The following is a 12,527-nucleotide window of genomic DNA, read 5'->3' as shown; positions in this document are numbered from 1 at the left end:
ACAATGTGACCGGTTCTAGCGAAAATGATGTCAGAATATAACAGAAAGTTAATGATGAGAAAGGTTTTAGACAATTGTTAGAAACAATAAAAGCGAATTAATCAATTAATTAAATTATAAGATAGTTTAAGAAATTTACATTTTATTTGATTTATGAAATTACCCATTCACCCGTTTTATCAAATGAACTTTAGGCTATGTTTGATTTGAAGGAAGATGTAGAGAAGGGTAGAAAAATCTTTACGACCCTTGTATTGTTTTTCTTATCTTTTCCTTTCTTTTCCTATCTTTTACTTCAAACCAAACATAGCCTTAGAGTTTAAAAGACGGATACCCAGACGAAAAAGCGGTCCCGGATCGGTTTTTAAAAGACAGACGCAGACCCAAACCATTTGGTGTATTAACCCAGTGCAACTGTGCAAGCGGGAGCGGGCATTTTAGAATCTTTCCATCGGAACGGTTACCGAGGCTGTGGTTTATACCTTCCAGCAGAGGAAGGAGAGGATTATGGAGTCCACTTCCAAGTCTTCCGGCCCTGCCACTAAGCGACCTTCAAAACGCCTGCTATTTGATAGGCGTTACGGTTGGGTGTACTCTCTCTCTCTCTCTCTCTCTGCTTCGTAGGGAGTTCTCCGAACCATATAATTGTTGTATTCAGTTATGTGTTTATCTTTTCTGTGTAGGGTGGATGACTGGAAAGATCCATCTGAAGAAGCTTTGGCCGGCGGTAGAGGAATGTCAGTTTCTTCCCTATTTCTTTTGAAGTATTTGATATTTTGAATTTCCTTTTATCTTTTGCTTGTATTTGTAGTATTTATTAAGTTTTTGTATCTTTTTATTTGATCAAAATGTTTTCTTACTTTAGGTTCTGCATTTTGCCTCTTGCAAAGGGATTGATAAAGCTGGGCTCGCAATCGGTAGAGTTATTTATTCATTAGTTTAATTATTTTCCAACCTTTCTCTGTTTTTTAATGGACTCGTTTTTCTTTCAAAATTTATGCTTTTCTATTGGGATTTATGTGATTCCATATGTTTTAGTTTCTGTATTTATGGCAGAGACCTGTGTTATGCATGGGAAGGTGTTCCTATGATGATTGTATAGTAAAAACAAATGAAAACCTAATAAAATTATACCTTTTGGGGCCTGTAGGCCTAGATATTCGAACTCTTAGACCATGAAGATGAGGTTTGCTCTCTAAGCTCCGTTTTTAATCAGCACCTTTGTCTAACAAGTTGCATGCCTTCAATCCAATTGAGGAACGACTAAATGTATAGGTCCTGTGTAGGTTAGTTCCAACTGGACCCAACAGTGCCATACATGTGGTGTGCTAACAAATTCTGTTGAAAGTTTAGAGAACATTTGAAGGTTAAAATTTTTAAACCATATACATAGGAGATTACCATGATTCACTGGTGGACCATTTGTTGTCTGTATCAGTAGATGAAAGAGTTTCATGTTATTTTTGGTTGAGGATACAAGCATGAATGAATCTTTGACTCTTAGTGTTATGGAAGGAGTAGGAAATGAAAGAGAAGAGGAAGGATTTAATTCTGAATTAACATGGAATCCTGTTAAAATAATAAAATAAAAATGAAGGATAAACAACTTACAGAACGTGGTACTCCTTGTTGCTAGTGGGAAACCAAGTAGTACTTGACACCAATTGAGAAGGAAGAAGAAAAATCGATAAAAGAAAGAATTAAGGCAATATTAGGAATAGGACCCAATTATATTCTATTTGCCTGTTTTATCAACTTTTAAGCAGTAAAAGGACAATAATGCCCTTAATACACTATAGCTGATGCACACTGTGTAATGTGGATTCATTACATTAGACAACACCTCCAAGCATGGTTCACAATTTTGATATCAATGGACATTTTTCCATATAGAAATGGAGAAATTTTGGAGATATTTCGTCAATCTCACAAAGATATTTGGAAAATCTAAAAAATCAGAAAAGATTTCTAGAAACGTGGAATTAGTTAATAAACTTTCAAAGAATCATTAGAATGAATATAATTGCATATTTAAGGTTCAAAACCATAGCAAATAATTGTATAAATCAAGTAAGAAAAAATTGAAGACTGTAGTAGGTATCTTTTTCTTTGTCTCCTTTTTGGTCTTTTAGCTATATTCTCTTCATTAAATATGTTAATTACTTGGCACTTTGACTTTTTTCTTTTATATATATATATGTTGTGATTAGTTTGAGAATACTCTTTTGTAGTTATATGCATTTGACTGTTTCTTTTTGAATTATAATGACTTAGTAAGTGAATAATATCAAAGTAGCAAGCCAATTATCCAATCACCAATTCCTCATGATCCTTTTAAGAAAATATTTTAAAAAAAGTAGAATAATTTTAACGAAATATCGAAAAGTTTTAATATTCTAAAGTTTTAAACTTTAAATATATAGTCTATCAATGAAATCTGAAATATCGCTTACATGTTGGCAAAATATTGGGGATATTTGGAAAAACAATCTTGGATTTTCAGATATGTACTGTGGAAAATGTTCTCTAATTTGAATTTTGGTCTGGAAGCGAGTGATGTCTTGTCACCTCCTGATGTAGCTTCCTGATGTAACTTCTTTGTCTCTTCAATAATTTTTTATTTATTTTTTTTTACTTGTCAAAATAATATTTGGAAAAAAAATTCCTGCAAAATTTTGTATCCCCACCTTGCAAAATGAGGATATTTGGCCAATATCACTGGTGTTGCAAACCATGCCCCCAAGCTAGTTAATAGATATCTTCACAAATGAGAAACAGATCTTTTTGTCTTTTTTGATAAGTAGTTCAGATTTTATTACAAGAAGAGAATGGTTTACAAGAGACCCTGAGAATGGTAGGAGATCTACTACTCCCATGAACTGGTCCCCATTTTGCATCATTGAAATTTTATTTGAATATCCCTAGTCAGCCACTTAAACTTTCTCATTTCATTTTTAAAGGACCACAAGATTCCCATAAGTAACCTTTTCATGAATTTTTTTTTTTTGATCAATAACTGAAACAACTTTATTAAATTAAAGATAAGGTGAAAGAGGTACAAAGGAGGGAGAGATAAACTCTCTTAACTCTCCCATAAAAGAACCACAATTACAACAAAGCCCAAAACAATCGATTCCTTCCCACCCCTTGTTTGGCTAATGTATCAGAAAAGGAATTAGCCTCTCTTTTTACCCATTGAAAAGATACCTCCATTTATTGTAATAACTATCTAATTCTCCTCTTCTCAAAAATGTAGCTCCACCACCCAACATCCTCTTCCTTTGCAGCCAATTTATAACCAGCTTTGAGTCCACTTCAATTACCAATTGCGAATTTGTAAATCCTTAGCTTTCTGAATTACTTCCATGATAGCTAAAACTTCAGCCCTCAAGGAATCACCTTCCCCAATTGGACCCAAGTAAAATGCAACAATACTACCTTCATCGTTTCTGAAGACTCCTCCAGTTCTTGATGGACCTGGATTTCTTTTACTACTACCATCAAAATTTAGCTTTATACGAAGAGTAGACTCTGCTGGGGTACGACAGCTGATACCTAGCTTAGGCGTCTCAGCTAGTCTCCCTTGCATTGATCCATTGTGTTAGCTGGCGAGAGTGGGCATGTTTTCATCGCTTTCGTGCTCCTAGTTGGCCATTGAGGAACGTGATGCCCTACGGGGAAAACATTGGGTGAAGATGGTTGGCTAGGTAGTGTAGTTGAGGTTGTTAGGATAGCTTGCCTTGGCCATACTAGGGAAGAACCAGTCTTAGGACAGGAACGAGTGTACTTGTGACAGTATGAGAGTCACCTTCATAGGAGCAGAGTCAAATACTTATTTCCACTTTATCAATTCGCTGGAGGCACCACTCACCTTCATAGGATGCTCTAGACGAAATGGGATTTAGAGGGTCTTTAGCAATTTTCCGGATAATCCCAGCGAGTCTTGTTTTCATCATGAATCTATTGGCCCCCAACCTCATGACTTTAGTTTTTGGGCCTTATCCAACTCATTAGCCACTCATCCTTTGTCTTCCTCAGACATGGTCGAGCTTGGAGAAGGAGGAGCTTCAGCAGGAGAACTAAGAGAAGGGAGGGCTTTATCCAAGGTCATTGAGTTTTCTCAACCGGATAAAGACAGGTTCTTGTGGTGTATTGCAAGATTCATTAATGTGAAAGAGGAGAGATCAAAAGAAAAGGGGATGTAGGAATAGACACTCGTATTAGTTGTGCAAGCGGAAACATCAACAAGGAAGGGAGTAGTAGATCACGTTCAGGAGGAAATATGAGAGTAGAAATAGTTCAGAGTTAGCATACGAATTTCCAAAAGAAGATGACAAGGCAAGAGAAGATGATCTTAAAAAGATGGAAAAGACAACAGGAGAAATAGAAGGGGAAGGAAGGCAGAACAGTTCGGGGAAGGAGATACTTGGAGGAGGGGGAAAGGGGGAAAACATTCAAATAGGGCCTGAGTTGGAGGACACTGAACTCAAGAACGTTAGTGAAACAGTAGAGAAGAAGTCTAAGCTGTACTACAAGGAGCAGAAAGTGCAAAAGAGACGGTAGTGGAGCATTTAATTCATAGTTGTCAAAGCGACGCCTAGGCGACAAGGCACCCTTGCAGTCTTGCCTTGCCTAATCGCCAAGCAGTTTTCTATAGCGTGTTATAACAAACTTTTATATTCTTAATCTTTTGTGGTTATAATTATAAAATAGACATTTTTAAACTAAAATATTCATTTTGTGTATTTATATACTAATTTATTTTTGTTATTTTCTTATTTGTTAGGGTTTAATCAACACAAACATTGCTAAATGCTGTATTGAACCCTCAAAGACTTCAAAACCTTAACGAATAAGTAAGAAAGAACATAAAATGTTGTCCAATCAACACATTTTCTTCTTTTTCTTTACTAATTTTGTGTTTTTATATACTATTTTCTTCTTTTTCTTCTTTTCTTTTCTTTTCTTCTTTTCCTATAACAGAAATAGGGGTTAAGCCCCTATATTTTTCGAATTTTCTTTTCTTTCTTCTTTTTCTTCTCATGAATATGTTGATTTTCTATACTTTAACATGAAGTTTATACTTTTCTTATGAAAATTATGGATATTTATTAAGGAAATATGATCATGGATCCTAGGGAACTACCCTAGGATACTTGAAAAAAATCCATTGCCTAGCGACACCTAGGTGCCCCCTGTTGCCGAGCCTTGCCTTGGCGCCTTGAAAACTATGATTTGATTGAAGGTGGCTCCAAATTGGTTATTGGATGGCTAAAAGAGCCGGAGATGGCAGCCTGGCCCTATAGGGGGGCCTTGAGAAGATTTAAATGGTTAATATCAAATATCTCAGTTACAGTTCAATAGGAAAGAAGGTCGGCAAATGGTCTGGCAGATTCTCTAGCTAGACAAGGTTTTGGAGATTCAATCCAGGCTGAAATTATGGCTCTCTTACATGGATTGAGGCTTGCAGTACAACTCGGAATAAGGGAATTGGAAGTTGAAGGAGATATGCAGTTAGTCATTTCTTGGTCCAAGAATTTCAGCTCGACTCCTTGGAAATATAGACATGTTTTCAAGGAAATTGACATCCTAGTAAAGAGATTCAATTCTACTTTTGGTTGGATAAGAAGGACTGCAAATGGGTTGGCAGATGTTCTGACAAAGCAAGGAGATGACAAACCTAGTTCGTTTTGGGCAAAGTTGTAACTTGGTGTACTTTGGGCTGTTGGGAACCTATTAGCTTCTTTCGAACTTTTGTTGTAATAGTGGCTTGAAAGTTTTGGGGATGACATTCCTGTCATCAAATTGTATTAATTATTGCTTGAATAAATTCTAATAAAATAAATTATCTTTCGTTGATAAAAAAATGGCAATTCACTTCAATATGTTTGGTACATTCATGAAAAACAGGATTGGAAGCTATCTTGATGGCATTCATGTTGTCAGCAAAAAGAGGAATTGAGGATGAATGATCAATGGCCTCATCATGGAGGAGATTTTTGAGCCACGCAATTTCATTGCATACAAAGGACATTGCACAATACTCTGCTTTTGTGGACGGCTTGGACACAATTTGTTGTTTCTTACATTTCCAGGAGATTAGAGAATTGAGGAAAATGCACCACCCAGTAGAAGAGCGGCATGTGTAAGGGAGCCATGCCAATCAACATCAGCACATGCTCCAAGTAGAGAAGTAGGCGAGGATGGGAAAAGTAGACTATGAGTTATTGTTCCCCGTACATAACAAATGATCCGAAGAATGACTGAAAAATGGGGTTGTCGAGGAGTAAAAACAAACTGTCTGACTAGTTGAACAACATAAGAGACATCCGATCTAGTCATAGTTAGGTAGATGAGGCTGCCCACAAATTGCCGATACAGAGTGGCATTAGGGAGAAACTCACCAGGATCCTTGCTTAACTTCAAGTTAAGTTCTAAAGGAGTGTTAACTTGCTTAGAGTCTGTAAGATGGGCCATCTGCACAAGATAGGAAGCATACTTTTGTTGGTTGACAAAATACCCTTGAGATGAGCTTTTAATTTCTAAACTCAAAAAATAAGTGACTGGCTCAAGATCTTTCATTTTGAAGGTGTTACTAAGAAGGACCTTCAATTTATCAATCTCATCCACATCAATCCCAGAGATTAGGATATCATCCACATATACCAAAAGATGAGTCAATCCTTGGGTTCTCTTGAGGGTGAAAAGAGAATAATTGGAAGTACTTTGTTGAAAACCAACTTCTAGAACAATTGAACAGAAACGCTCAAACCAAGCTTGGGGAGCTTGTTTGAGCCCATAAAGAGATTTCTTTAGTTTGCATACCAAGCGGGAATCATCACAGTACCCAAGGGGAGGTTTCATATATACAGCCTCCTATAAGAGTCCATGAATAAAAGCATTTCTAAAATCCATCTGATCCACTGTCTAATAGCAAGGATGGCCAAAAGAAGACAAATTATAGTCATCTTGGCCATAGGAGTAAAAATTTCATCATATTTAATGTCATACTCTTGTTTGTACCCTTGTACAACCAGACGAGCTTTGTATCTATCCAGAGTGTCATCGTATTTGAGTTTTGCTAAATAAACCCATCTACTACCAATGATAGATACATCTAGAGGAGATCTGGACGGTGAATTCAGATCTTTTCAGAGGTGTCTCAGTCAACGACCTCAATAGAGATGCTTACCCTTTCTTATTTCTCCCTCACCCCCATCAATCACCCTTCAGGTTTCCTGAACCCATCAGTGAAGGTGAGATGATATTAAATTTTGATGGAAGTGCTTTAGGTAATCCCGGATTAGCTGGTATTGGAGGAACATTAAGGGATGAAAGGGGCAACATCTGTTGGACTTTAAGCAGTCCAATAGGCATGGCAGATTCCACAAAGGCTGAAGTAATGGCTGCCCTCACGGAAATCAGAATAATAAAAACCTTGGGAATTCAAAATATAACAATTGCAGGTGATTCAGCAAATACTATAAAATGGTTAAGAGACAAAGAGGGGGGGGGGGGGGCTTGGAGATTAAGTCACTATTTAGAAGAGGCCAGGGGCTCCTTGGACTGCCTAAATGTAAAGTTAGTTTGGATTCCTAGGGAACACAATCATACAGCAGATGGCTTAGCTAAATGTGGTGTATTCTTAGAGCAGCTATATAAGCGACTAGCTTCCTCCATTGTAGTTTGTAGGGGTTCTTCCCCTGCTTTTTACATCTTCTCATGTACCTCTTTTTTATTAATGAATCTTGGTTAACTTTTTTCAAAAAAAAAAAAAAAACAAGGTCCCAAGTGTCATTTTCCATTAAGGCTTGAATTTCTGCATTCATAGCATCTTGCCAATGCTTAACAACCACGGCTTGGTGATAAGACTTTGGAATGTTTATAGAGGACAAAACAACAGACAAGGAGCTATGGTTGGGGCAAAAACCATAGCGGTCAAAAGGACAAGAAGTATGGATGGAGCAACATAAGGAAACAGGAGGGGATGAATCAACAGAAGGAGAACTTACAGTGGAGGTAGTGGGAGGAGGATGCACAGGCTCTAGTGCTGAAGATGGAGGGAACATAGGTGTGGAAGGAACTGGATGCTTCCTATGATAAACCTGCAACTGTTAAGGTTGCAGTGGTGCTTTGGACAGTTTGGGAGGAAAGGAGTTCAAGAATTTTTGAAGATAAAGAAGTAAGGAAGCTCTAGTAGAGGTCAATGTAGTGAGAATGGGCCGAATAGGCCTTAGTGTTCTTTATTTCTTTTAAGTAGTATTTAAAAGTTACGTTTCTTAGTTATGGGCCTTCTTTTATTTCTTTAGTTATTTCTTTAGTGCTGGCCGCCCCATTAAGGGCATCCAAGTAATTGTACTCAGACGTAGAATTATTAATAAAAGTGATGAAAGGGGGATAGAGAGAGAGGTTCGAATTCTTCTTTTCTCTTCCCTCCTTTTCTTCTTCCACAGCCCATTGTTGAAACTTCTTTCTTCTCTTTCTCTATTTTCTTCTTTTCCTGCATTATCTGAATTACTGTAGGTGTAATTTTCAACTGTCATAGCTCTAAGAGAGGCACATTGGGCTAAAAGTCAGAAACCTTTCTGCTTTATTGTCCAGAAGACAGAAAATGGTTGAGTGGTCACCCCCAAACTGTGGTTGGAAGAAATTGAACTTTGATAGGCTGTCAAAAGGGGAAGGAGGTGACATGGTACTTAAGAAATGAATTCAGGCGATTTAAATGGCTGCCAAAAGGCATGCCAATCCAAGTTAAATGGGTTAGGAGAACTGCCAATGGTCTCGCAGATGGTTTAGCTAAGTAAGGGGTACAAAGACTTTCCTTGTATTGGGCTCAATTTTCATTCTTGGCTTGGGTCAGCTTTACTGAACTCGTGCTTTTCTTTTCTCCACAACCTCTTGTTGTAATTCTATTTTCTATTATTAATGAAATCGTTTCTGTGTTTCTGATCAGAAAAAAAACAAGTCAGATCATATCATTGGACCCCACCAAAAAACTATAAAATAACAAAACTACCCTTTCTGTTCAATTCAGTCCAAATCCCAAGTACCATCATTATGCCATATCAGGACTTGTTGTGAGGCCCTCTTTCTATAATAAGTCTTCAAGGGTGCTGATTGATTCCTATCACTCTTCTTCAACCTTGTGATTTATAACAGGTCTCCTTGGTATGTCATGATTTCTTGCAATAGAAAAACAGAGATGCCTTTACTGTCACCATGTGATCAAGCTTCTTGTTGCTAGTTTTACTATTGTTTCCAATGGGAGAAGAAATCAGACAAGAAATTATTAGAAGCATTCTAGACAGTTTTCTCCATTCTATGCCCCGAACCAAAGTATACACTGTACCAATGCTAAGTTGTTCATCTCCATTAATATCGTGGTACAATTTTGCATCCTTTGAGTCCTGAGCAATGGCTTGTTCACATAAATTGGTCCAAAGCATTTACAAGTAGTTTTGCTCCATCCAAAAGTCCCATGGATCAAAAGCATGTGATACAATTTGTTGAAAGAATTTCTAGAGATCACATAAACAAGAAAAAAGCAATTCTTTAATTTTATTGATTTATTAACATAATATCCAGAAAATGGTAATATTCGATCCATCTGGTTCAATTCAGTCATAAAAAAATCCTGGAGTCTCATTCTTACAAATTCTAGGGCTTTCTTGAAGCAAAGCAGGTCCACAATTGCCGTCTACTGACATCAACAAGGTTCAAAGGCAAGATGGTATCAACAAAATATGAATATTCTTTTCCTTGAACTTTGATACTAACTAGAAATTCCTCTTTTCTCTTCCCTTCTTTTCTTCTTCCACAACCCATTGCTGAAACTTATTTCTTCTCTTTCTCTCTTTTCTTCTTTTCTTGCATTATCTGAATTACTGTAGGTGTAATTTTCAACTGTCATAACTCTAAGAGAGGCACATTGGGCTAAAAGTCAGAAACTTTTTCTGCTTTATTGTCCAGAAGACAGAAAATAGTTGAGTGGTCACCCCCAAACTGTGGTTGGAAGAAATTGAACTTTGATAGGCTGCCAAAAGGTGTAGGGGGTGACATGGTACTTAAGAAATGAATTCAGGCAATTTAAATGGCTGTCAAAAGGCATGCCAATCCAAGTTAAATGGGTTAGGAGAACTGCCAATGGTCTCGCAGATGGTTTAGCTAAGCAAGGGGTACGAAGACTTTCCTTGTATTGGGCTCAATTTTAATTCTTGGCTTGGGTCAGCTTTACTGAACTCGTGCTTTTCTTTTTTCCACAACCTCTTGTTGTAATTCTATTTTCTATTATTAATGAAATCATTTCTGTGTTGCTGATCAGAAAAAAAAAACAAGTCAGATCATATCATTGGACCCCACAAAAAAACTATAAAATAACAAAACTACCCTTTCTGTTCAATTCAATCCAAATCCCAAGTACCATCATTATGCCATATCAGGACTTGTTGTGAGGCCCTCTTTCTATAATAAGTCTTCAAGGGTGCTGATTGATTCCTATCACTCTTCTTCAACCTTGTGATTTATAACAGGTCTCCTTGGTATGTCATGATTTCTTGCAATAGAAAAACAGAGATGCCTTTACTGTCACCATGTGATCAAGCTTCTTGTTGCTAGTTTTACTATTATTTCCAATGAGAGAAATCAGACAAGAAATTATTAGAAGCTTTCTAGACAGTTTTCTCCATTCTATGCCCCGAACCAAAGCATACACTGTACCAATGCTAAGTTGTTCATCTCCATTAATATCGTGGTACAATTTTGCATCCTTTGAGTCCTGAGCAATGGCCTGTTCACATAAATTGGTCCAAAGCATTTACAACAAGTTTTGCTCCATCCAAAAGTCCCATGGATCAAAAGCATGTGATACAATTTGTTGAAAGAATTTCTAGAGATCACATAAACAAGAAAAAAGCAATTCTTTAATTTTATTGATTTATTAACATAATATACAGAAAATGGTAATATTCGATCCATCTGGTTCAATTCAGTCATAAAAAAATCCTGGAGTCTCATTCTTACAAATTCTAGGGCTTTCTTGAAGCAAAGCAGGTCCACAATTGCCGTCTACTGACATCAACAAGGTTCAAAGGCAAGATGGGATCAACAAAATATGAATATTCTTTTCCTTGAACTTTGATACTAACTAGAAATTCCTCTTTTCTCTTCCCTTCTTTTCTTCTTCCACAACCCATTGCTGAAACTTCTTTCTTCTCTTTCTCTCTTTTCTTCTTTTCTTGCATTATCTGAATTACTGTAGGTGTAATTTTCAACTGTCATAACTCTAAGAGAGGCACATTGGGCTAAAAGTCAGAAACTTTTCTGCTTTATTGTCCAGAAGACAGAAAATAGTTGAGTGGTCACCCCCAAACTGTGGTTGGAAGAAATTGAACTTTGATAGGCTGTCAAAAGGGGAAGGGGGTGACATGGTACTTAAGAAATGAATTCAGGCGATTTAAATGGCTGTCAAAAGGCATGCCAATCCAAGTTAAATGGGTTAGGAGAACTGCCAATGGTCTCGCAGATGGTTTAGCTAAGCAAGGGGTACAAAGACTTTCCTTGTATTGGGCTCAATTTTAATTCTTGGCTTGGGTCAGCTTTACTGAACTCGTGCTTTTCTTTTTTCCACAACCTCTTGTTGTAATTCTATTTTCTATTATTAATGAAATCATTTCTGTGTTGCTGATCAGAAAAAAAAAACAAGTCAGATCATATCATTGGACCCCACCAAAAAACTATAAAGTAACAAAACTACCCTTGCTGTTCAATTCAGTCCAAATCCCAAGTACCATCATTATGCCATATCAGGACTTGTTGTGAGGCCCTCTTTCTATAATAAGTCTTCAAGGGTGCTGATTGATTCCTATCACTCTTCTTCAACCTTGTGATTTATAACAGGTCTCCTTGGTATGTCATGATTTCTTGCAATAGAAAAACAGAGATGCCTTTACTGTCACCATGTGATCAAGCTTCTTGTTTCTAGTTTTACTATTGTTTCCAATGAGAGAAATCAGACAAGAAATTATTAGAAGCTTTCTAGACGGTTTTCTCCATTCTATGCCCCGAACCAAAGCATACACTGTACCAATGCTAAGTTGTTCATCTCCATTAATATCGTGGTACAATTTTGCATCCTTTGAGTCCTGAGCAATGGCCTGTTCACATAAATTGGTCCAAAGCATTTACAACAAGTTTTGCTCCATCCAAAAGTCCCATGGATCAAAAGCATGTGATACAATTTGTTGAAAGAATTTCTAGAGATCACATAAACAAGAAAAAAGCAATTCTTTAATTTTATTGATTTATTAACATAATATCCAGAAAATGGTAATATTCGATCCATCTGGTTCAATTCAGTCATAAAAAAATCCTGGAGTCTCATTCTTACAAATTCTAGGGCTTTCTTGAAGCAAAGCAGGTCCACAATTGCCGTCTACTGACATCAACAAGGTTCAAAGGCAAGATGGTATCAACAAAATATGAATATTCTTTTCCTTGAACTTTGATACCAACTAGAAATTCTTCTTTTC

At 36.9% G+C, this 12,527-nt stretch overlaps 1 protein-coding gene across 1 annotated transcript in view; it reads left to right on the top strand.

The window, feature by feature from the left end:
* Window positions 1–373: 373 nt before the first annotated feature.
* The window catches only part of LOC104589490 (uncharacterized), a 32,494-nt gene continuing 20,340 nt past the window's right edge, over window positions 374–12,527 (top strand). The window contains exons 1-3 of the mRNA XM_010247840.3: window positions 374–590; window positions 684–737; window positions 866–917. Of these exons, the coding sequence (XP_010246142.1) occupies window positions 508–590; window positions 684–737; window positions 866–917 (189 nt within the window). The 5' untranslated portion in view covers window positions 374–507. The remainder of the gene's footprint in view (window positions 591–683; window positions 738–865; window positions 918–12,527) is intronic.

Source organism: Nelumbo nucifera, chromosome 5, assembly GCF_055504915.1.
Source record: "Nelumbo nucifera cultivar China Antique chromosome 5, China Antique-T2T, whole genome shotgun sequence".
Classification (NCBI taxonomy): Eukaryota; Viridiplantae; Streptophyta; class Magnoliopsida; order Proteales; family Nelumbonaceae; genus Nelumbo; species Nelumbo nucifera.
Note: the sequence above shows the minus strand (reverse complement) of the source record. Positions and strands in the feature narration are given on the sequence as shown.